Source organism: Patiria miniata, unplaced genomic scaffold, assembly GCF_015706575.1.
Source record: "Patiria miniata isolate m_02_andy unplaced genomic scaffold, ASM1570657v1 HiC_scaffold_22, whole genome shotgun sequence".
In the NCBI taxonomy this organism is placed as follows: domain Eukaryota; kingdom Metazoa; phylum Echinodermata; class Asteroidea; order Valvatida; family Asterinidae; genus Patiria; species Patiria miniata.
In genome coordinates this window covers 2,228,682-2,255,136 of record NW_024037061.1, presented here as the reverse complement: position 1 = coordinate 2,255,136, position 26,455 = coordinate 2,228,682, and the positions used below count along the sequence as shown (strand labels likewise).

Genomic DNA, 26,455 nt, shown 5'->3' with positions numbered 1-26,455 from the left:
CTAAGCATGTTAGGCTAACAAATTCCAGTTAAGCAGCGCTATGAAATTGGGTTCTAGTCCTAAGTTTTGCTTATCCGTATCTGTCAATAGATGGGAGCAAAACTTGCAACAGGCGTTCAACAGGCATGCAACTCAGAGGTACAGGGACAAAAGCAAGCAGATTTGACTGAGATTTCACAGCTATCGAATCACCCTTTGGCTAAACCACTTGACGACGCATGCATAACCGATCCATTACCTCAGCACTTTTTCGTCTTTAGCAGGAGGCGTGGGCACGGCTCCGTTGGCGATATCCGCGTTCAGGTTCGTGTCTTTCTCCTTCTCCTTATTGTCCAGCTTGGAAGCTAGCGGCTTGGGCTTCTTACTACCGGAAGTGGAACCGCTGTTGTCCTTCCCAGGCTGGTTCTTGCCCCGCTGGCCCGAGCTAACGCTACTTTGTTGCTGCTGTTTCAAGTTCTTGGCCTGCACCTGCTCGTTGGCAAGATTCTCCTTGGACCCGTCATAATCGTTCACGCTGCGCGGCGGCAGCTTAGTTTCTATCAACTCTGGGTCCGCAGGGTTTTTCGCTGTCGTTCCCCCGACGCCGGCGTTGTTGCTGGCCTGCTGTTTGCGCTGCGACGCCGGCGGCTCCCTGGACTTTTCGCTACTGCCGTCCGATGACGAACCCTTGTTTCCTTGGATGACGGGTGAACCTTTTCGGGAGACCACTCCGTTGGACGTTGGCTCCTCTGCTTTTGAAGCTATCGCTCCTGAAATGAGAAAACGTCACCGAAGTCAAAGAGGCCGATACACACAGATTCAGGCTGTTTTATGCCACTGGCATGGTGAAAGGCCACTTAAGTGTAAATAAAAGAGGGTTTGAATGCCCTTTTTATGAAAGTTACTTGATAAAACTTGGTTCTCACAACAACACAGTATACAAATTGCCTGGTATTTTTAACTTGTAGAAAATGTCTAAAAACTTTTGCAAAATGCATCCACATCAAAACAAATGCAAGTTTTGAGGCCTGACTGAAATTTAGTTGGGAGAAACCAAATTAGTAGTTTGATCAGAATTCACGTTGGCAAAGCAGCGGTTGAATATCTGAAATATCGTAGCATGTCAAATTTTATGCGACCCCGCGCAGCAGCCAATCGGAGCAGTCGTTACAGACTGTGACATCATTTCAAACAGAAATGTGGACTAAGCTGTGGAATGGTCAATTTGGATGCCATGATTTTGGAATACAACAACAGATCACGGAAGACCCGATATAGAAGACACCTGCTCAATGGTCAGAATCTCGAGGTCAAGACGCAGTCTTGTTTTGCATAATTAATCGCCGAATCTGCTAGCATATCTTAGACCCTTGCTGTGCAAGAAGATATTCCACAGACTACCAAAGTAGTGAACCTAGAAACCATCCCGAAAATGTTGTACCCTAATCCCCATCAGGTATTCTTGAGGTACACTGCTAAATACAACAATATCCAACACAACTGAAGTGAGAACCATGCTAAATGCAACAAAACTGCAACAGTGGATTCCGTTGCATTGTGCAGTGAACCCAGTGCATACCAGCCTTGGCACCAAGCAGTTACCCTGCTCAATGCAACCAAATGCAACAGTGGATTCTGTTGTATCGCCTTGGCACTATGTGCCGTTAATCAATGCAACAGTGTGCAACAACTTTTTACCATTGTTGCTTTCTGTTGCATTTAGCATGGTTAGGGTTACCATCTAAATTTGTATTCTTACGCTTTGTTTTTTTGCCTGCCACTACCTCGAGCCGATCTAGCTAAACAGACAAATGAATGTATATGCCCCACAATCAGGGGTTATAATCGCACAATGCTCTGTAACTTGGCAGGACAGCCCTACCTTTTTGTTTTTCTGCCGTCAGCGAGGCGTTGTGCAGCTGATGGTGTTGCTGCTGCTCCGGCGGCAACGCCTGCTGCAGCAGCTGTATGTAAAAATCGTTCTCTTTCTGCACTTCCTTCTGCTTCCGCAGTCGCATGCGGTAGCCCACGTAACTTTTAAAACCGAAACCAAGCGTGACTACTGGGTAACCAATGCTGTGGAGAAAAACCAAAAGTAGTATCAAGAGATTTTGAAAACACTCTTTGAAATACATTGATTACTTAACCCAGTTTGACTTTTCATTCGTTTTCTACTTTTTTATTTGATATTACAATTGTTTTTATATTTCTATTTAAAAGTGGACAGGGGATGGGACAGTGAAAGTGGGGGAAGAGGGTGGGTGTGGTAGAAGGGGTGAGGATTGGGGTGTGGCAGAAGGGGTGAGGGTTAGGGCGTGGGCGAGGTGTGGAGGGTGCTAGGGTGAGGGTGGGTGAGGGTGGGGGTGGGATGAGGGTGGGGGAGGGGGTAGGTTGAGGGTGGGGGAAGGGTGGGGTGAGGGTGGGGAGGGACGAGGTGAAGGTGGGGGAGGGGTGAGGTGAGGGTGGGGGAGGGGTGGGGTGCGAGTGAAGTGAGAGTGGGGGAGTGGGAGGGGGAGTGGGAGAGAGAGTGACCACAAATTCGTATCCTTGTGGAGACTCACACACAATAGGGAACAAAACATTGTAAAGGTCTCCACAGGGCAATTTCTATAGATGAATAGGTCTCCACAAGGTTTTCACGAAATAGATATATGGGTTTTACTCAAAAACTAGGAATTTCCAAGGTGGGTTGATTTGTCGCAAATGGAAGAGTTTTAGAAAAGGGATATTAAGTCCAAATTTCAGCCAAGGAAACTAATTCTGGTTAAAATAAGAGCATTTTGAAACTTCACTTTCAAAATTGAACACTTTACTACAAGAGAACAAAGGAATGTCTCCACAAGGATACAAATTTGAGAGTGGGTGGGGGTGAGGGGGGGGGGGTGAGGGGAGTCGGGGAGGGATAGGATGAGGAAGTGGGGGTGTTGGGTGCCAGTAGGGTGGGGGTGGGTGGGTTACTGTTTGTACCAATGTGCTGCAAATGGTCGACAGAGGTCAAGATGGAAAGGTATGGCTGATCTAAGTTCCCGCAATCGCACCGACGCCTCGATGTAAACAAACAGCAGCCATAGCGACACTGTAGGCAGACATATGCCTCGATCTGTAACAAGAAAACAAGAAACACTCTTGAAGTTTTGTGCATAATTAAAAAGGCATGTCTTCTTCTTATGAGGATTCTGCAAAGTTGGAGGATTTGGGAAGATTACTGTTAATGACCTCCAACCCCAAATTTACTTGATCCTACGCACACAAATTTTTGTAATTTTATTAACTGGGCCACAAGCAATCGATCTAGCCTATTTGTGACAGTTCAATTTTGCCTCTAAATAGGAGCAGATCTCCCAAAATATGCTTAAGTGTCTACATTCAACATTGATGCACCACACAACACTAGCCTTTTTTGAGATACTGTACAGCAGACACAACAGCAGGGTGCTACTTGGCGATTAGGTTTACATTTACATGTACCTGTACATGTGAACTGTTTTGTACATGTATGTACCCAAATAAAATAGTGTGCTACTATTGTGTCAACCACATCTCAAAAAGGCTAATGCAGTCTTGTGCAAAGCTTCTGACCAAACTTTAGGCAACAAAAGGCCTTTACATACTAGACAAATCTCGGGGTTGACATGGGGTTGACGCAGGGTTGAAAACATGCATCGTTTCACACTTGAAGAATTTCAATCCTGCGTCAACCCTGCGTCAACCCCGAGATTGATTTCGACCCAGGCTGAACTCAATCCTGCTCCAGACCAGGGTTGAGATTTTCAACCCGAGTTGAAACTCTCGCCAAAGTTCAAAACAGTAGTAACCTAGCGAAATAAGCTTGGTTGGCACGAAACAATTGTGATATGACGTGGGGTTGAACGCAGGGTTGAAAAATAAAAAACTCAACCCGGGGTGGCACTGGGTTCGCCCAGGGTTGAGTTTAACCCGGGTTGAGAGGCTCTAGTGTGAAAAGGGCTAAACACCCTAGCACTAGAAAAACTCATGTTGTGCTTAACAAAATTTCTCACTGGAAATACTTGTACATGTATGTACCTTTATGCGGAGTTTGTTTCTAAAACTGGGTTTGGAAAATACATGCAGTTGGTGCCAAAAATTAGTACTTTGTAAACTAGTCACTTTTTATTAATTGTTTGAAAGGCAAAACACCCCATGGAAAAGTATTTACTGATCAATGTTAACTATTAAAAAAAATCTCCTTTTGTTTGATCAGTCAACAATTCGGGCGATTCACAATGCAGTGCGCCACCAAGAGTTTGCCACGGAGAGTTCGTTTTTCAAGGTCACGGTCGACAAAACATGGCCCATTTGAACGAGTGTCAGTAGAAAACTGGGGCAAAGCGTTCTGCCACCTTACAAAAAACTCCATATTGATATAACGAAAAAAAAAGGGCAAACAGATACTCGAATCTTACGCTTACCAACTTTCTGGCCGGAAAAACTAATAATTTCAAATGTCCCGCGCTGCGAATTTGTCGACCATCTCCCACAATGCACTGCGAAAAATGAATTCTTAGTGGCCAACTCTTGGTGGCGCACTGCATTGTGAATCGCCCGAATTCAATCCTGTTCCCCTGCCATGCCTTTACACAGGCTAGTCACCAACAGTCAGATCATATTTCCTAGTAGGCACTGTGACAGTCAAATTCCATCAGCAGACAAAAGCAGGTGACTGGTAGGCACAGCTGGCTTATCAATCTCCTGCAGTCAAAGCATAGCTGTATCTTGCTTCATAGCAATCACAGCCAGTCAATCCTGCTTTATAAAGGCAGGGAGCACTCAACTGATCAAAAAAGTCACTTGATTTAGTTTGACTGCTGGGCTGGCCTTGTTGAAATTGCTAGCCAGAGATAGGTGACAAGGAATTACGGGCTTCTTTTTTTCACGAGACAAATATTTCCGTACTTGTACATACATGTACCAAAGCCCATGGCACTACTGATCTTGTCAAATATATTTTGTCAGATACAATAAACATGCATGGTACATCAAGGCACCGGCGGCGCGGATAAATATCAACTCGAATCCACTCATACATTTTGTCACTTAATGGCAGGATATAGGTTACAGCGACTCGCCATTATAAAGACATGTTATACAGATAGTCAGCCACCGGTAATGTTTATCGCACCGTTCTAAGCCCCGCACTTGTTGAGGGACGCGGTAAAACCCTCCAGTGTCCTTAACGATGCAACTGCAGATACCCCCGGAGATCTCTGTTAATCAGATACAGCCGGGGAAGGATACGAGGTTGCCATGGTAACCGTGCAATTCATCTCAAGGAGACGGACGGAGTAATGAGGCTTTTTTTTTTATTACTTCTTTTAAGAAAAATCAATGGGTTCTTGTGATTTGGTTGTGTGGGATGAGGTTATGCATGGCATTACACGTACACCGATGCCGTGTGAATGAGTTTTAATCATCAATTGCACAAGACAGGAATGTTGAAGTATTTAACATATAGAGACTGCATTTTTTTCAATGAAACGATACTGAATATGTTTTGAAACGTCATCTACATGTACATTTTAAAGGAGTGGTATACCGGTCGGTACATTGTACATACATAAGTATGTGTTTCTTTCACAATGATAACCTGTATGTATGTGCAAGAAGGGCATGTGCACATAGAAGAATAGAACAATGCCATTTTACTAAATCGAATACATCCATGTATATACGGTAGTATGTACGTCTGTATGCACAGGTGAACATGTACGTTGTACAATTGAAAGGGCCAATGCAATGTAATTCATTTTAACGTAATCCCTGAATATGCACCTGTGTCCCATTTGAAACCTTATTTTCAATTTTCGTTTTGCCATTTTCAAGGGTATTTTGGTGCTGTTTTGGATTTTACGCTAAAGCAAATTTCCATAATCATGAGCAAAAGTGTGATGTCATTTTAGGCAGAAACCTCAATGTTACAGCTATTTCAGCACTAAACCACACAAATGGATTACATAAAAATTTAACTTACTGGTACATGTTTTTAAAAAAAAAAATTGCAACAGGCATCGATAAAATGCTTTCAATAAAGTGCAAATCAAAACAAAAGTTGTGACGTAAACAAGCCCTTTACAGGAACATCTGGGACGAAAACAATCATAATTTGTGGTTTGAAAAGGAGAACAATGAACTGTATTTCACATGTGTACGTGTACGTGTGTACACTTTCCATGTTAGAATACAGACGGATATTTAAACGTCGACAGATATTAACTTCAAAACCCATATTTTTTTTTCAAAGCCTTTCTAGTATTACTGGCCTTGGAAAATACAAGTGTTTGATATGCTTTATATTTTTTTCTACCGAAAGTCAGTGGTTCATGACAGGTCTCCATACTCCATTGAACAAATACACTTGCATAATCATAAAGAAAATCCAGAGTATTATTTGTGTTCTTGATATTATTTGTGCATGTGTAAAAAAAATATGCTATTTCCTGGTTTGAGCTGTACATGTACATGCACACGGAACTGTACTCGAAATTTCCACAGATCTGTAGGTTATAGTTGTTGGTCGCACTTCTGAGTTCTTTTCATGTGAAACGAATGTGTTTTACATGTACATGCTGTGATCGTGCAAAGCTAAACAACAATATTCTGAGATTTGGACATATTCACCAACTGTAACTCCCTTGCCATTTTTAGCCAGGATGTGCAAAATGGAACCTTAATCCTGCAAAATCCTCCAACTGCCTCAAAGGACCACATTCAAGAAATAACGCAGGATTTTGCAGGATTGAGGCTGCATGCAATTTTTACATGGAGGCAGTTGGTAGAATTTTGCAGGACTGCAGTTGCATCCTAGTAAAAATGCCTAGGGAGTAAAGGATGATCAAGGCATAATTTATGCTTGGCTAAGCATAAACATTGTGTTCTTGAATATTCAAACCGGCAAAAAGCTTTTGAATATTCAGTTGCTGATCCGCATATTCGGTACTTTCAGAACAGCCCTATTGTATGTATTTTGTGCCATACATGCGCAAACCAGTACGTGCATGAGTTGTGTCCCTCTCGATGGTCCTGTCGAAAGGGGTCAGTAAGTTCCATCAACCATTTGTGGACTGAGTAACTCCCTATGCCTTTTTGCTAGGATGTAGCCTCAATCCTGCAAAATCCTCCAACTGGCCTCACGGAAAAATAGCATATAGCCTCAATCCTGCAAATTCCTCCGTTGTTTTTTGAATATGGTCCATGGAGGGGTGACCACTGCCTGAATTCTGCAAATCCTGTGGCAGTGACTGTCAATATGTTGAGGCTTGGCCAGTGACATCCTGGAGCAGTACGGAGGATTTCAAGAATAATCCAGGCTTATATTTATGCATGGCTGAGCAAAAACAACACAAGCTTCAGCCCAAGACTTTGACAAAGTGCATCCTACGAAATCAGTAACGCACTTTTGCCATGTAACCTCAATCCTCCAAATTCCTCCACTTTGGCAAAGAGGATTTTGAAGGATTCAGGGCGGTTAGGGTTAATTTGTTACGTACCGGTGTGCCAGACGAACTGCACCCAGACGTAGGTACTGGCGGCGAAGAAGAGCCAGTGTACCGGGATGAACAGGAGGCAGATCATGTCGGAGGTGAAGGCGATGAAAATGAAGACCACGGAGAACGCCTACAAGATAAACAGGGAAATAACGCGGTGAATTCAAACATCACATGAGACCCTATCAGTGTGCATTTACTGGTAGTACAGAAACCACGTGCCCTATTGACGTAAAACATGGGTACCCTGGTATCTGACAAAGAAACTCTAGAGGGTTCCTTAGGACTACCCTGCTAAATCCAACAAAGTCCATGTTACTTCTTGCTCAATCCAACAGAATCCAACTGTGCCTAATTTTTAGTTGTCTGCTGGATCCAACAGAGTCCAACTTGGCATTATTTATCAGTACCTATTAATCCGACTCTGAATATGTACATGTACATTTGTACAAGGGGTTTACTGCTTAATCCAACAGGCTCAAACAGGTTTATGATATAGTTGGATCCTGTTGGATTCAGCAGGTTAGGGTTAGATCCAAAATTCAAATCCCGGAAGTTGTCTCAGAGGTTTTTATACACGTGTACATGTAGCTTTTGCGAGCATCATCTGTCGCGAGTTAAAATGCACATAAACATGATAAATGTGAAATCTGTTTTGGTTCTCCATGCAGCCTGGTTTTCATTTTGAAAATTCCCTACAAACGACATTCAAAACCTTCCTTTTTCATTGTCTGAGAAGATACTCAGTATTTATCAAGTTGGTTATGAGTATCCGATCCCATAAACTGGAACCGGTTCCTGACATCAGTGGTCGGGTACTTGGGTATCCGGTTGCGATACACGGCCCTAGACCCGATCCGATACCATGAGTCACAAGTTGTCACATTTGAGTAAAAGGCAATAATGGAATTCATTGAAAAAAAGTCCGCATTTTAAAGCTATAGTCCATCATTTGCAGCCATCCGAAAAAGTAACTGGCGTATTATTGTTGAAAAACATACTTGGTTGAAAGATAGTAAGGGGACTAAACTCCCTGTTAAATTATTCTTTCTGGCAAGCTATCATTTTGAAGTAATCAACGAAAGAAGGCCTTTCCAACGGTGCGTCTTAAGACGCACCGTAGGAAAATTTAAATTAGTAGTTCGTTTTGTTATTCGGCGCAGCGCGCGCAAGCATTGGCACGACGCACAGGCACGCGCGGTTGCTATAATTCGTCGGATCAGTGCATGACATCGCGTATAGCTGCAATTCAAAACATGAGTCAGCAACTTTTGATTTGAAATTGAGATCCTAGAATGCTGTTTTTCTCGGAATATACAGCTGAAGCTGAGCTGAAACTTCATCAGGTTAGTTGTTCAGTATCCTTCATTAGATTTTGAATACTTTTGTTCAAACGAACAAAATGCAAATTACAAATGATGGACTATATCTTTAATGAATGCGTTATATTTGGAAGCCAAACTGAGTGAGATATAAAAATATAGAGCAAATAACCGGTATGCTCTTCCTAAATGCATGTGAAAAACTGCAAGTGAAGAATTGTGCTTAAGATTCGTTTCGTGGGATGCTGTCACATTTAACTCAATATGTGCAAATTGGTTCAATATGTGCTGTGAGCGCATTCAAAATTAGCAATTGAAATTTGACACCATGCATGTGCCAGCTCAAGATTGACCGTGCTACATGTACATGTACAGCAAATGTAGCTAATTTCATCAGCACAAATTTATGCATAGTGTCTGATTTCATCTGCTGAAAAATCCTCCATTCACATGAAAACCGACAACAAAGACAGTTTTCCCTCCCCATGTAGCACCATATGGAAAATATAAACTGTTATAGTTGTAAAAAAAAAAACGTCTAAAGATTTTTAAAAAAAAAGTCCACTACATGTATACATGTAGGTGAATACAGATTGAAATGCTGGGCTGATTTAAAGGTAGAGTATATAATTAATGTCATTTGTGAATCTTTTTTCGTTTGAAGCAACAAAAGTGCTCAAAATCTAAAGCAGGGTGCTTTTAGCACCCTGAAGAAGTTTCAGCTCAGTGAATGTTTTTAATCCGAGAAAACAATATTCTAGGATCTTGATTTCAATTTTGATCTCGATTTCAAAGTTGCCGAGTCGTGTTTTGAATAGCACATGAAATCAGCATCCGGGACACGTTCTCGTGCAGCACTGAATCGTCGAATTATAGCAACTGCGGGCACGTGCATCGTGTCAATGCTGGCGCGCACCCATTCACAGCTTCACCGAATTAAACACGAACTACATGTACTAGACGGAAACTTCCAAAAATTGCATCTTTAGACACATCTTTGGAAACGACCTGTTATTGTTTTCTCCAAAATGACAGCATGCCAGAAAGAATTATTTCACAGGGAGTTTAGTGCAAGTTCTATCTTTAAACCAAGTAAGTTTTTTCAACAATAATTTGGCCAGTTACTTTTGGATAGCTGCAAATATACTCTACCTTTAACCTTTGCCATGGAAACGCAAAAAAACACACACAAAAACCAAAACATTGAGATGTTTAAAGGGAGTGTACATGTACATCATTGGCTTTTGCTGTGATTTTCAGAAATGAACTACATGTACATGTATTTAAGGGGTTAATATAATAGATCAAATATTGTTTAACTGACATGTTTGAAGTTTTGTGTTCGAAAATGCTGGAAAAACCAAGAAAAACAAATAATGTTCAAGTAGTCTGGTTCCCTGTTTCCACTAAAGACGAAATGGATCCATTTATAGATGCCGGAAAATTGTAAGGTATAAGGGAACCAGTCTAGATGGCATGCACACGTCCATGTAACCAATAGCAAACAAAATTTGGACTGAAAAAAAAATGGTGAATTTGGAGCAGTAGTTGAAAAATAGTTAGGTTTTTCCAACGGTGGTCAGCCGACCACCGTTGGAAATTTATACAAAAACACCACTTTTCTCGAAAATGACTTCACACCAGGTGCCATGGCTTTACAGGATGCTTTAGACTGTCATTTACCCACATACTAGTAAGGTAGTTCGTAAAAATTTGGTAGTTTTGTTTTTTCGATGTTTGCAAATGTTGATATTCCCTTTAACGCTGCAGAGTAAACGTATGGCTCAGGCTATCCATCATGCAGGCCTGGATGACATTGCCTTTTGTTATTCCCTGCAGCTAGTAAATGATTTGGGGGGAAAAAGGAGGGGGGGGGACATTACATTACGGTGGAACCATTCTGTATGGCTCGTGCCATTTAAAGCCTGCACTCAGATGTCTTTCAGCGAGCCATTATTGCCGGCACGAAACGATGGCTTGCACAAGGGATACGTGACTTTGCAACTGAACAAAGGGCCAGCCTCGGATCTGGGTTGCCGTGAATAAACGGTGAAATATTAATAACGACAGTGGCGAAGGTAATGTATCATTATCGGCGGAAGTGGTCGACTGGGGGCCAAGTGATATGCGGCGGTCAATGGGGGTTGCTTAAGGCGGTCGGTTTCAAAGCTCACGACGGGCGTTTTTACAAATTGTAATAAAGAGTAAATGTTTGATGGAAATTTTTTTGACTTGTTAGTGGCAATTTAAATTCCGTTTAAACAATGTCTTTTTCACATTTTATAATTGTGTGCAGAAACTGTGCACTAATGTTTGTATAATTTCATATTTTGTCAGTTTCTTTTATCACTTTATAGCAAAGCTAAACAGTTTGAACAACATGAGAATTAATAAAATTGCTGCAAACTGCTTACTGACTGGACTGACATGAAATATACAGATCAACAAAATTTGAAGGCCTGACATTTTTAATAACAAAGTTTAATGGTTTATTTGAGGGAAATACATACATACATGTAGTGTGCAACTGGCTCTGATAATGATTCTGCTAGGATTGAAACGTTAGGCCATCTAATTTAATTTGATTCGTATATATTTCAGGCCAATCAAGTCAGCAAGCAGTCTGCAGCTGTTTTAGTCATTTAGTCAAAATGGAGGATTTTGCAGGATTGAATTTTAGGCTACATGTACACATGGCAAGAATATGTGTACGGCTGATTTCGGAGGATGCACCGTGTCAAAGTCTTAGGCCAGGCCTTCTGTTGTGTTGATTTTGCAGGATTGAGGCAGTGGTCACCCCTCCAAGGACCACATTCAAGAAAAAAATTGATGATTTTGGAGGATTGAGGCTATGCAATTTTTACATGGGGGCAGGTGGAGGATTACACTTACATGTATGCAGGATTGAGGTTGCATCTTCGCAAAATTGCCCAGGGATTAGGATTAAAATTGCTTTAATCAAGCTCTTTAAAAAAATTTGATATTTTTTCTCTTCATAATTTTTTAATTTGTACGTTTTATTCCAACCTCAAAACGCCTCAAATTTTTCTTGTTGGGCATCTGTAACCCTCTAAAAAAAATTTTTTTGTAAATTTTGGGCATGAACAAATCTGCCTTGTGGGCAGACTGGCTCCCGTTCCGTACAGTATCGCCACTGATTGTGGGTGGGGAACCAGTCAACCTAGTAAGCAAGGAATTTTTATCATGCCCAATTAATTTGAAATTTTGTGAGGTAGTAATTGAATACATAAACGTGGGTTGACTTTTTTTTCGGTCGATGACTCATTCAAAAGTGAATTACTTTCGTATTGCTAGAATAATAGCAAACAATAGAAAAGGATGATATTTATTTTGCGATGAAACTCGAAAATAGCACTGGCAATACAACTTTAACTCTAACCTTCCCAAATCCGTCAAAATACATTCCCCAATTTGGGGGATTTTGGTAGGCAAGCCATGAGTACCAAGTCCATCAAAATCCACCTACTGTAGTGGTGGGCTTGTAGTGGATCTCAGCGGATTTGGTCCAAAACATTATGTGAAGCAGAGTCAGTGATCGATTTTGGCGGAAATGGTCCAGTACTTAATAAAAGATACCAGGAAGTACGGTTAATGGTGAAGAAATGACTAGTTCCTTGATGTAGCAGCTGATTTTGACAACATATAAGTTTCCGTCTGCTTTGTGTCGTAAAACAGCCGAACTACATGTGAGCCATAACCTTGAAAATATTAATTTTGCATGACTGTCTCTCAAATTTTTTTTTTTTTCCGTTTAGTTCTGCTTTGTCTGAGATATGAGACAACTGTAACATAAACAGGGCATGCGGACCATGTGTTTACATGTTATTTCACATATTCTTATGGATAGGGAGACGATTTTTAATGTTACCACGGTGATTGTTACCAAGGAGACGTGTGTTAAAAAAAGGACAGCGTCAGTAGTTTTATGTTTTGCTTTCGTGAACATCAGCAGTGCTGAAGGCAGGTAATACATGTATGTAGGTGTTAACGTTTCAGGGAAACGAACACACACAAAAACAGGAAATTCTGACGTTTGGATTTTTGATGGCATAAACGGAGAGTTTAAAAAAATGAGGACATCAACAGATCTGTCGACAAGTTGAAAAGATACATAAATTTGAGTTTACGTCTATACTATGTATTTTTTACATCTTTTGGGAAGAGTTCCATACTGGGCCACCACTCACAATCCCTAATATGACCTGAAAAGTACCGAAAGTTGTTAATCTGATGAAGAAACACTATTTAAGGAGTGCAAAAATTCTTAAAATACTTCAACTTTTTCTGTCATGGCCCATAGACATAGTGCAGGAGGTTTTCAGGAGTGGTGGCCCAGTATGGAATTCTTTCCCATCTTTCATTCTCTGTTAACTATGCCGATATGTTCAACAGTCGGCCTCAGGGTGACCTGCGGTCTGCTTGCGCCAGGAAGGAACCATTGGCGTTAAGTACAAAATCACGCTCAGGTAAAAAAAACGCAGAAACAAGCGGCATCTTGACGCAGAATAATCGCAACCATGCTTACATGTAATGTACACGTACATATAAGTCACCCGCGACGCAACAACAATGCCATGACATACATGTACATGTACATGTAGACATGACCACATGACTTTTTCAAATTGGTAGTACACATGTTGACAGAACATGTCAAAATAAGATGATCTGGGTGGGGGCACGATGTCACAATTTCACACAGGATGACTGCAATTCGGGCGATTCACAAAGCAGTGCGCCACCAAGAGTTTGCCATGGAGACCCATTTTTTTCAAGTTTACGGTCGGCAAAACACGGCCCAGTAGACAACTTGAGCTAATATGTTATAGATTGGGGCATAGCGTTCTGCCGCCTTACAAAAAACACCATATTGATAACAAGAAAAGAACAAACAGATTCTTGAATCATGCGCTTACGAAACTACTGACCGGAAAAAAAACAATTTCAAATGTCCTGAGCTGCGAATTTGTCGACCATCTCCCACAATGCACTGGGAAGCATGAACTCTGCGTGGCAAACTCTTGGTGGCGCACTGTATTGTGAATCGCCCATATTGATTCCTGTTTATCTAGAATAAGCTCCGCCACAGTGCAGGCGTTTTGAATTTTCTACTTGTGTGCAGTTGCAATCAGGTCGCCAACAAAAATTGGTGACTGATAGATGTTCCTAACGGTCGTAGCTCAGGGGCAGCTTGACTCCCAACGTCAGTTGCTACCTCTTCTATGTTGTCGCAAGGCTAACACGAGGCCGGCTTTAGGAGTCACTGTTCCGTGCTACATCACTAGCACAACAATTCTGGGCCAACAGTGTGCAATTAAACAATTCTTAGATCGGGATATGTACATGTATGACCACAAGCCAAATTCCCTTACTACCTGGAACTATCCTAATCACGAAAACACACTGTGGCTAACTCAAGAGAATGTGAGTAGACCAGTGAGAAGGCAGTCCATCTCAAGTCAATCAATCTCAAGTCCATCTCAAGTCTTCGCAAGAAAATCACAGGTTTATCCCAAGTCCTCACAAGTCCTCACAAGTCAATCACAAGTCCATCACTAGTCCTCCATTCCCAAGTTAAGTCACAATCTACTCAAAATGAACACTGGCAAAGGCATTCCTTTGTTACTGTTCATTGCCTGTGACTGGACTTGTAAACTGACTTGTGATTTCTTTGTGACCAGACTTTTGATGGACTTTTGACGGACCTATGATGACTTGTGATGGACTTGTGATGGACTTGTGAAGGACTTATGATGGACTTGTGATGGACTTATGATGGACTTGTGATGGACTTGTGATGGACTAAGACCACAGCACTGCTACTTACCAGTCCTTGGTATCTATAGGAGTCGTAGATGCTTCGTAAGAGCAGCCAGAGAGGCCACAGATACTCAAAGCGAAACTCCAAGATGAAGTCCAGCAGGAGCACAAACATCCATATTGCCAGAAACTTCAGGTACAAGAACGTACTGCAAGTCAATGAAGGAAAAAAGAAATCATGATCATTAATCATATTTATTTCTGGTAATGAAACCAAGGATTCCTCAAAAGCGCCCTAGGCACTGTAGCTCGCAAGCCTGACGAAAGCTGTAGAGAGGAGACAATGAGAAGAAATTACAGTTTTAGAGGTGGGAGGAAAACCCCACAAGAATATTCTGGGGAAAACCCACGGAATCAGGTAGGGACTGAAAACCCAATCCACATGTGGACCAGGGCAGGAATCGAACCTGGGCCATAGAGGTGGAAGTCGAGGAAAGAAACTGCGCCAACTCGTCTCCTCGGATGAGTGCAAGTGAAATTTGATCAAGGGAACCAAGGTAACCATAGACCCCTTGCAAAGAGCGCCCTCATGTGAGGACAGGTCGCTATTCATCCAAATCCAAACCCAGAAATTATTTCATATTTAAAAAAAAATATGTAGCACCAAAACTAATAATGACTGGAAAGCCAATTTCATAAGCTACTTTTAGATGAAAGAAAAATTACTGAAAATTGCTCAATCAGTGCAAAAGAAAATCACCATTTAAACGCAATGACCCTAAAACCTGTTTAATAAAAAAAACACCAATTTTTTTGTGCATTCTTACTGTTTGGAACAACAAAGAAAATGACACAGAATACTTGTTTCAACAACTGTAGTACACAATATCTTTATTAACAACCCTGGTTAGGCCAACAATATGATTTATAAAATCCACTTTTTTTAAAAAGTCGGGCCTTCAAAAGGACTTTGTTGAATATTTTATACGTTTAAACCGAGGTTTTATCGCTGGTGATGTTTGAAGACAATTGTGACGACGATTTTTGAAATCGCATTTTTGAACGAAAGAGGTTTTAAGGTCATTGTGTTTAAATGGTGATATTCTTTGAACAGATTGAGCAATTTCAGTATTTTTTTCAACTAAAAGTAGCTTATGGAATTGGCATTCAAGTCATTATTATTTTTGGTGCTACATATTTTTTTAAATATGAAATATAATTTTGGGGGTTTGGGTTCCGCTTTTTTCGACTCACTCTGTAATCACTTACATGTTGTTTGTCAACACATTGTTTACCATGTCGACTGATTCTTCAAATTACACATTGCAAAAAGGAAACTTAAATAAAAATGCAACTTAATCGCTGGGTGGTATTTTATTGGTTGTCTTTGGGCTGGACTGAAGACTTTGAGTAAATGAATAAGTTTTAACAATGAAATGTTATTTATGGGATGAAAATTAACCCTCCTTCTCTGGCTGGCAATTTTAGCAAGGTCAGCCCAGCAGTCAAAATAAATCAAGTGACTGTTTTCAACAGTTGAGTGCTCCCTGCCTTCATAAAGCAGGATTGACTGGCTGTGATTGTTATGAAACCTGATATAGCTATACTTTGGCTGTGGGAGATTGATAAGCCAGCTGTGCCTACCCGTCACCTGCTTTTGTCTGCTAATGGAATTTGACTGTCACAGTGCCTACAAGAAACATGATCTGACTGTTGGTGAGTAGTCGGTGTAAAAGACATGGCAGGGAACAGGATTGAATTTATGACTGTCTGTGACTGATCAAACAAAATTTAAAGGAGGGTTAACGAAATCAATCACATTTCGCTGCGGCATTTCCCTAATTATCTTAAGATATTTGCAGGCGTGCAACTGGGAAGTCACAAAAAAAGAGGAAATTCAAATCTTTCCAAGATTTTGTACAGTGGTTTTCCATTTTTAATGGCATACATGGGAAGTAAAAAAAGGAGGAAATCAGCTGATCTGAGGAAAAGTTGCATGCCTGTATTTGTTCAAGATTTTTTGTTTTTGAATTCCATACTGTTTTTGTTCTTCACAAGCATGACTAGAAAAGCGATATAGCCCGACATCATAACAATTAAATACACATTTCATTTGTCACAACAATCAAGCTCCATAAATGTACGCAATTCACATGTTGATGTGCACAATGTGGGCCAGCAAAATGTAGGGATTCAGCAATGTTTTGAATCATTTTGGGTTGAAAATTCTCTTAAAAATCTTGACAATGCACCCATCAAAACGGGTGGCCATGATGGCTGAATTTCACTAAATTTATTTCTCTAACATTTAACAAGCAACATTCACTACCATCACCACCACAACAATAAGGGAAAATGGAATTTTGGGCCTATTGGTAAAAGTGCACCCCCCCCCCCCCCACCATGCCCACGAAAAACCCATTTATTGACATGGCATGGACAATATGGCCTTGTCAACATGGTCAGTGATGGTCATTGTTTGCATGTTTGTGACAATATTCTCGGTCAATATTATCCCAATGATCATGGGCAAATTAGGACTGATATAAACAACAATATTTAGACAACATAATGGGGAAAATTGGACGATAATCATGCACGATCATTCAAGACATTCCAGTCAGGCGTGCTGTGCTGCATTGTGATCCGTTGCACCACAGCATCGTACCGTCATGACCGTACACAACCGACGGGAGTGTTGACCAGGTCGGCCAAACAAAATTTGCACGCGTTTCCCATTTTTTTCAGCCTCAAATCTCACCTGCCGTAGATGCCTTCTGCGATCTTGTTTCGTTTCAGAGGGCGTCTTAGCTTTCCACATTCGGCATTTCGCCTCTTCATATTCCCAGGCTCGGCGAACTTATGTTAGAAAACAGGGCGAAAAAATCCACAATCGTCTTCTCCAGAAGATAAAAATGTCCGCTTCGCTTTTTCCAATTTCACTCCTGTTGCATTTTTTGTCATGCAGTTCATGCATTTCGTGTATCCACTGTGACCCAACGGCGCACGCGCAATGACCTTTAGACCCAATTTTGTATAAATCATCACACGATATTAATATTATTACAATATGTTTTGAAACCAAATCATAAATAATATCCGACGTAATCGTTACTGTAGTATATTATAATTATTGTTACATCGGTGAAAATGACCTTAAAAACTGTACATAAATAGAACAAATGAAAACGGAGTTTTGGGAGAAATTTGGTGAAGCGTGCAAGGGTCATTATCGCCAGCGCTGCGGACTGACTGGGGTGGGTGGAGCTGAGGGGTGTGGCCGGGGCAGGTACTGGGGTACTAAATACTTCCTTACATTTTTGGGGTAATTAATAGTAGCCTGTCCAAAACTGTTTATAAAACTGATTCGGATCTCTTCTTGAGATTGAAGAGCCGAAGTTGATGTTGGATAAAAAATAACTTGAAATCTGATCATGAGTACCAGTTGAATTTGCAATATCGCCAATATTGTGGGCGCTTCAGGTAAAAGTGAAGTAATTTGCGAACTTGAAAGTCGGACTTTGATTCTTAAACAAACGGTTTCCACTTAACGACTCCGAAAGGGACATTTGTGTCGCATGATTTTTGCCAGTGAATTTTTTTTTATTCGACCAAATAAAAAGTTATAGGCAGCGTAGCTATATAATTTGGACATGATCTGTGTAGAATTCATTGTCGAAAATAATTGTGATAAACAAAAAAATGGAAAATACATGAGATTTGAAAAGCATTCCTGGTGAAGAGGAATAAAACAGTAGAAATCTGAACGCCTGAAATGCCACATTATTTTTTTTCCCTTGAACTAGTGAAATTTTATTGGACAATTGAGGAAATTCACATTAGATAGATAAGGTTGAATACAATTATGTTGTTCTCTTTGTTTTAACGATAAAAAAGCGGTAGCCAGTTTCCCTATTTATAAACTGAAAATAATTCCTGGAAAGATATAAATAGCTGCATCCTTTGTAAACACGTGTTTACATGCACCGGAAGCTGAAAGAAACACAAAAATTGTCAACATTTACTTTTTTTGCCTCTAGGTGGCGCCATAACACAAAACACAAACAAAGTTTCTCCCGCGAAGCAGCATGTCGGACAAAGAAGAGATCGACACGGCACCAGTCCTGAAAAGGCCCAAATCCCTGCCTCAGAATGGCAATCAAAACACTGCTTCTGGTGACGAGAATGTAAGTTAAGTGGTTTCTGTCGTTGTTTTTCGATGTTGTTTTGGGAGGTTAATCGTACACTGGTTCGATCTGATGGGTGGGAATGGTGTTGTCCAGTTTCCGGACGCGTAGCACAATGACATCTTGCGGGAAGCGGGGGGGGGGGGGGGGGGGGGGGGGGGCGGGGGGGGGATGAAACTTGAAAGTTTTCTTGCTCAGATGTTTTATATCCGTCCAAATGAAAACATTAATGTTCCAAAGATAATTAGCTATGAGAATTCACTTGCGATCTTGGCAAATTGATTGTGGAACACACAAGATACAATATGAAATGAACCTCTGTCATGTCTGTCTGACTACCATGACTAACTCCTGAAGCTGAACTGGATTAGTCCAAAAGTGTTTTTTGGGGTTTGATTTTGATTTTGCCTTTGTGACTATTTCGGGAGGTGAACGTTACTAATAAGAAATACTAAAATGTTTGATGGTACTAAACTACCATTTTATTCATTTGTTTCACTTGATCACTTTTCCAGTCTTTAGAACTGGACGATGGGCAGAGCGAAGCCAGCACCCCGACCGTCGAGAGCAACTCCCGCTCCGACACGCCAACAGGGTCCACGACCGGCAGCTTCAACCGGAAAAGCAACCGCGGCCGCTGGCGTTCCACCAAGAACAAACTCCAGTACAAGTGCAACGGGTTCCTGAAAGAGGACCACGGACAGCCCATCTTCGGTGTGACCTTTAACCCCTTCTTCAAAGAGGGCGACGCCCTGGTGTTTGCCACGGCTGGGAGCAATCGGGTGTCGGTCTATGAGCTTGTGGACGGCGGAGGGATGAAGCTACTACAGAGTTACATTGACGCCGATGTATCCTTTTCAGATCAGATTAAACTCTCAACGCATTTCAAAAAATAGTTACAATTTCTCCAAAATCCCCCAACACTTCACGGGAAACCATTGATGATGCAAAATGTACTGTTCTCCACACAATAAATTTTATGTGACTTAACCCTAACCGCCCTGAATCCTTCAAAGTCCTCTTTGCCAAAGTGGAGGAATTTGGAGGATTGAGGTTACGTGGCAAAAGTGCATTGCTGATTTCGTGGGATGCACTTTGTCAAGGTCTTGGGCTAGACCATGTGTTGTTTTTTTGCTCAGCCATGCATAAATATAGGCCTGGATTATGCTTCAAATCCTCCGTACTGCTCCAGGATGTCACTGCCTCTGCCTCAGCCTATTGACAGTCATAGCCGGAGGATTTTGCAGGATTCAGGCAGTGGTCACCCCTCCATGGACCATATTCAAGAAATAACGGAGGAATTTGCAGGATTGAGGCTATATGCTATTTTTCCATGAGGCCAATTTGAGGATTTTGCAGGATTGAGGCTACATCCTAGCAAAAAGGCCTAGGTAGTTATGAGAAACACATGTAGTACATTTGATCCTTGACCATGTTGACTGTAGTCCGACGAGAGTTTCTACACATGTGCCTGGTCCTACGAGGAGAAGACAGGCTTGCCCTTGCTCGCTGTGGCCGGGTCGCGGGGTACCATACGCATCATCAGCCCAATCACTATGCAGTGTGTCAAGGTAAATCTAACCAATCAGCTCAAAGTTTTATCATTTGTGTTATGCTTTTAAAGTTTGTGAAGATAACATTTCATAATGTGAAAGGTTTCAACGGATATGGTTGTTGCACAACTTCTCTGTCCTGTTTTTCTTTGAAGCACTACATAGCTCATGGTAATGCCGTCAACGAACTCAAGTTTCATCCCAAGGACTGCAACCTGCTGCTGTCTGTCAGTAAAGGTAAACAGCGCCCTCTTTTGACCTTCAAGCATCAGTTATTATTTCACAATAGACTCTTCTTTTTCTCATTGAGCCAGCATACTGCTAAAATTAAATCAAAGTTCAAGGTGAACATTTTTGCTGAAACCTAAGGATGACCTCAGGTCGACCTGCGATCGGCTTGCGTCGTGACGGAACTAGCCTTGGTCAAGTCGTTCATCGACAGTGCTTCGTACAGTGCATAGCGTGCTGCTTGTGTTTCTGGTTTTAGCGGCTAGATACCATCATGGACACTATCAACAAACGCCTTGACCAAGGCTAGTTCCATCGCAGTGCAAGCAAATCACAGGTCAACCTGAGGCCGGCCTAAGACAGATTGTGCAAACAAAAGATTTTCAAAGTTTGAAACATTGACTCGATGCAGAAACACTTCAGTTACTTTCCCAGTCAACAGGTTTCAGCAATTTTTCCCCCTTTATTCTTTGTATTTTCAGATCATTCAGTGCGACTGTGGAATATTCAGACAGACACCCTAGTCATTGTCTTCGGCGGTGTGGAAGGACATAGAGATGAAGTGCTCAGTGCAGTAAATAGGCATATTTTTTTCTAATATTCCAAGTTTCAGCCAAGATTAAAAAAAAACATGGGGGAAAAACACAAGACAAAAAAAAAACAAAGAGAGTAATATGAAGAACAGTTTGGAGCAGAACAGGGACTAATAGGTTTAGACATATTGCTCTGGAAACTGACATTGGAGATTCTTTGAAAATGTAGTCCGATACAACAAAGACTATCACATGACAATTACAATCAACCCTCTCATCAGATCCACCAGGATTGACAAATGTTGAGCTCACCCACTTGTAATTTACATGGGGCTTGATTTTCCCTCAAGAGTACAGTATAAAGCATGTGTGAATGGATTATTTCACTGGGGTTGATGTGAGAGGATTAGTGGGAGAGTTTCTGCAAAATTCAAAGAGACGGTTTAATTAAAGAGATTAAAGAGACTTGTTTTTTTGTGACAGGATTTCGACATTGACGGAACAAGGATCATGTCGTGTGGCATGGACCACTCACTGAAGATGTGGCACCTATCGACTCCCATCATCCAAACAGCCATCAAAAACTCGTACGACTACAGCGCCACCAAGACAGACCGGTAGGTTAATAATGCATTATTACCCCCGCTCAGCGGGCCTATAAGTAATTTTGCTCAGAATGTAGTACCATGTGGAGTACATTTGCTAAGGTGCCAGTGCAGTGCACTTGAGCAGTGCACTTGGTAAATCTTTACAGCAAGTTGTTCTGGCCTTCTCACATGCAGTATTTACACTGTAGATGAAGATTGAGTAAATCATGATAAAATATCTTGCTCAAGAACACAAGGTTCAATATTCTTCTCACAGTAAATTTAAGTAAGTTCCGCCAATTTGTTTGATATGTTTGTGTCATGTTAGACCATTCAAGACGCTGCACGTCAACACCCCGGATTTTTCCACGAGGGACATCCATCGCAACTACGTCGACTGCGTACGTTGGCTTGGAGAATTTGTCCTGTCAAAGGTACGAACACAAAACACTCAATGAACACTACTCCCAGAATTTTCTGCAGTAGTAAGTCAAGTCTGTTACGAGCCAATGTGGCCCATTAGGCCGGCGTTTATCTCCGGTTTCAGTAGCATGAAACGACTGAGAATATTTCTATTCCCCCTGGACGGGATGCTAGTCCATCGCAGGTTACTCCCCAGCTAATGCCGGTACCCGTTTATACTCCTGGGTGGAGAGAGGCAAGTTGGGGTAAAGTGGCTTGCCCAAGAACACAACATATGACCAGCAGCTGGATTCAAACCTCTGAACTTGAGTTGAGCTAATGCTGGTACCCATTTATACTCCTGGGTGGAGAGAGGCAAGTGGGGATAAAGTGGCTTGCCCAAGAACACAACATACGACCAGTAGCTGGAGTCAAACCTCTGACCCTCTGATAATGAGTCACAAACCCTAACCACTAGGCCCCACTCCACATTTCTGCAATAGTAAGATAAGATTTTTGGTTCGAGCAAACAGAGCCACGCAATTGGGCCCACGTATGGAATTGAGCTAGTTTTTCTTTACTTTTTAATTGACACAGTCCTGCGAGAACTGCATAGCTTGTTGGAAGCCCGGTACGCTCGCCGACACCTTGGAGACGCTCAAGCCTTCTGACTCTAGGGTCACAGTACTACACAAGTTTGAGTACGCCCAGTGCGACATCTGGTTCATGCGATTCAGCATGGACTACGCACAGAAGGTTCGTGGTTTTAAAGGGAATATACAACATTTGCAAACATCGAAAAATAAAACTACCAAGTTTTTACGAAATACCTTACTAGGATGTTGGTAAATGACAGTCTCAAGCATCTTGTAAAGTTATGGCACCTGGTGTGAAGTCATTTTCAAGAAAATGGTATTTTTGTATACATTTCCAACGGTGGTCGGCCGACCAGCGTTGGAAAAACCTAACTATTTTTCAACTACTGCTCCAAATTTACAATTCTTTCAGTCCAAATTTTGTTTGCTATTGGTTACATGTTCATGAACGGGTGCAGGCCAGCTAGACTGGTTCCCTTGCCTTACAATTTTCCATCATCTATAAATTGATCCATTTTATCTTTTGTGGAGTCAGGGAACCAGACTACTTGAACATTTTTGTTTTTCTTGGTTTTTCCAACCTATTCGAACACAAAACTTCAAAATTTGATCTATTATACTAACCCCTCAAATAGTTCATTTCTGAAAATTACAGCAAAAGCCAATGATGTACATTCCCTTTAAGACAAATTTATAAGCAATGTGAGACACACTAGCAAGGAGGGGGCTTTTAGGATATGTGCGCACAGAGCAAATTCAAACAAAGACCTTTAGTTGACTAACTTACACCTATGCACTAGTAGCAACATGCGCGCCTCTAATCAAACGATGGTCAAAATGTCATCATTACTTTTTGTCATCCTGGTTCCCTGTTGTGCATTATGATATGCATGCGGCTATTGGTAACCAGTGGCGCAAATGTACCCTGCGATCCGATTCCATATAGTCGATTAGAGTAGGCCTGCGTTTGAGTGAAATTGGTTGAATTATGGTCTAACTTGGTCAATGCGTCGAAATTAAGCCACACATGTTAACAGTGTTCAGTGCACATAACCGATACCTACCACTGAACAAAACTACAGCATACGTTGTGCAGAGTTGTAAGATAATACAGAACTACCAACTTTTGATCCAGGCAATACTGCGTGCAAACACCGATGTATGAAAAATACGTCATACTTAAAACCTTAAAAAAAACCTTTTAAAACTCACTTTGTGTATTTTGTTTCTCAGATTTTGGCTCTCGGCAACCAGGTTGGCAAGCTTTACGTCTGGGACCTCGATGTAGAAGACCCCTCCAAAGCAAGGTAAATATGCAAAATCAACAGCAGAACTTCACAGAGAAATATTTTTTGACCAAATCTTTGTCGGTACTTTTTCCAGCTTTACAAAAAAAATTGACTAAGTATGGCAAAGTGCCCTCAAGAGTTTTAAAAAAATGGTATGGTCAGAGCGCCCTCAAGAGTTTGGTTGTAAGAAACTTTTTCCCGATTGCATGTGTGACAGTACAGGTTCCATTTAAAAAATGCTGCTACTGTTTAAAAAAAGTGTCGCATCTAAATTAAAGGGAGTATACAACATTTGCAAACATCGAAAAACAAAACAACCAAATTTTTACCAAATACCTTACTAGGATGTTGGTAAAGACAGTCTAAAGCATCCTGTAAAATTATGGCACCTAGTGTGAAGTCATTTTCAAGAAAAGTGGTATTTTTGTATAAATTTCCAAGGGTGGTCGGCCGACCACCGTTGGAAAAACCTAACTATTTTTCAACTACTGCTCTAAATTTACCATTTTGTTTCAGTCCAAATTTTGTTTGCTATTGGTTACATGTTCATGAACGTCTGCAGACCAGCTAGACTGGTTCCCTTACCTTACAATTTTCCGGCATCTATAAATTGATCCATTTCATCTTTAGTGGAGTCAGGGAACCAGACTACTTGAACATTTTTGGTTTGTCTTGGTTTTTCCAGCATTTTCAAACACAAAACTTCAAACATGTCAGTGTAACAATATTTGATCTATTATACTAACCCCTCAAATAGTTCATTTCTGACAATTACAGCAAAAGCCAATGATGTACATTCCCTTTAAACAACTAATCTTGGCAAAATTTAGTATGGAAAGGGATGTTACACTTGTCTCCTCATGAAAACTGCGAGGATGATTATAATACGACTTCTCATCATTAAAAGGATACTGAAAACAGCGATGCACTTTCTCCTATTCCGTGCTCTAGGTGCACCAAGTTAACTCATCCCAAGTGCCTGTCTGCCATCCGACAGACGAGCCTGTCGCGAGACGGAACGGTCATCATCGGTGTGTGCGACAACAGCTCTGTGTGGAGATGGGACCGAATTCGCTGACCCATGCAACAAGATTATCCCAGCTCAACATCGCGCCGTTCAGATTTGGAGACCGTTTCTTGCTAAACTTACGAGACGTATTCCCATATTTGGTCATTTTTCTAAATTGAGTATGTACACATGAGAAACTGTCGAGGATAAGTTATGGAGTTATTTTCAACACTTCAACTGCTTTGTTTAGTCGCAATGGTCAAAGTAGACTATATTTATCATATTAAGTAAACATTCTTGAGGGGTGCGACACTTTTGAGGTCTGGCTAGTTTGCTATGACTTGTTCTGTTTGATGATGTAACATAAGCAACAACTTTAACTTGATATTTTTGAAACTTTTTTTTAAAATAAAGATTGAAAACGATGATTTGTTTCTTCTTTCTTCTTTTTTTTGTGTATTTTTTTTCTTCTTCATTCAATAATAAAACTTTTTTGGGTAAAAAAGTTTTGAAAAGAAGAAATTTCCAAGTACACTGCAATAGCTTATTGTCGATAGTACACTTTTCAGTATAGCAAACACAAAAATGAGAAATACACAATCAGCAACTGTATAAGGCCTTAGTGATGAATATGCATGACGTAAAATATTGGCGCATACATATATGCTCAAAATGTAAAACATATTTTAGTCATCAATATTAGCATTGAGATTTCAAGGTTTGCATGGTGGAAAGATACTAGGACAAGATAAGTTTGCGGTAGCACCATGTGAATAAATCTCTTTTGTGAGTATGTGTGGTTCTGAAAAGAACCAGAGGGACTCCACGTTTCGAACAGTATGCTCTGCCCGTCGTCAGGAGAATGGCAGAGCATGGGCAGAGCATACTGTTCGAAACGCTGAGTCCCTCCGGTTCTTTTCAGAACCACACATACTCACAAAAGAGATTTATTCACATGGTGCTCCCGCAAACTTATCTTGTCCTAATATTAGCATTGCTAATAAGTAAGGGCAGTATCAACATATTGGCAATATCACAAGAGTTTTTATTTGAAAATTACGCAGTCAATTTCTGTGTTCTAAATAAGCCTCTGTACCGATGACGTCACACTTTGTTTACGTGGCGCTTTTCGATGAGGCAACCAAACTGTCGTCCCCACTAAGCTCCCTTAAGAAAGCACACGTGTAAACAAGGTGTGACGTCATCAGTACAGAGACTGATTTTGAAATATCTGCCAAGAGGAGAAAGTACATGATTAGGCCAATCCGGGCACCCTATCAATTTTATCACGAAGGCCCCCTTCAATGGCGAAAGCATTGTGCTAGCTATTGTTCAGATAATCCATCACGGGCAGTTGCTTTGTACAATAGCTAGCATAATGGTTTCTCCATTGGCGGGGGCCTCGTGTATGTACCGTGATCACGTCCCTGGATTTGTCTTAAAGATGATAAGTGAAATTTTATATTTACAAGAATTGACCATCTTCA

General features: G+C 41.1%; 2 protein-coding genes across 2 annotated transcripts in view; one reads left to right on the top strand and one right to left on the bottom strand.

Annotated features, from left to right (window-relative positions):
* The window catches only part of LOC119730205 (macoilin-like), a 28,309-nt gene extending 10,752 nt beyond the window's left edge, over positions 1 to 17,557 (bottom strand). Inside the window, exons 1-6 of the mRNA XM_038202994.1 lie at positions 17,346 to 17,557; positions 14,652 to 14,793; positions 7,485 to 7,611; positions 2,947 to 3,079; positions 1,862 to 2,055; positions 239 to 749 (exon numbers count right to left, since the gene is read on the bottom strand). Coding sequence (XP_038058922.1) covers positions 239 to 749; positions 1,862 to 2,055; positions 2,947 to 3,079; positions 7,485 to 7,611; positions 14,652 to 14,793; positions 17,346 to 17,425 — 1,187 coding nt within the window. The 5' untranslated portion in view covers positions 17,426 to 17,557. The remainder of the gene's footprint in view (positions 1 to 238; positions 750 to 1,861; positions 2,056 to 2,946; positions 3,080 to 7,484; positions 7,612 to 14,651; positions 14,794 to 17,345) is intronic.
* Positions 17,558 to 18,618: 1,061 nt separating this feature from the next.
* LOC119730741 (polycomb protein EED-like) lies at positions 18,619 to 25,394 on the top strand. Its single transcript, XM_038203763.1, has 10 exons — positions 18,619 to 18,771; positions 19,287 to 19,619; positions 20,217 to 20,342; positions 20,480 to 20,561; positions 21,035 to 21,126; positions 21,569 to 21,702; positions 22,001 to 22,106; positions 22,672 to 22,830; positions 23,904 to 23,977; positions 24,911 to 25,394. The coding sequence occupies exons 1-10, from the start codon at positions 18,673 to 18,675 to the stop codon at positions 25,035 to 25,037; spliced, it is 1,332 nt and encodes a 443-aa protein (XP_038059691.1). The 5' UTR covers positions 18,619 to 18,672; the 3' UTR covers positions 25,038 to 25,394.
* Positions 25,395 to 26,455: the final 1,061 nt, after the last annotated feature.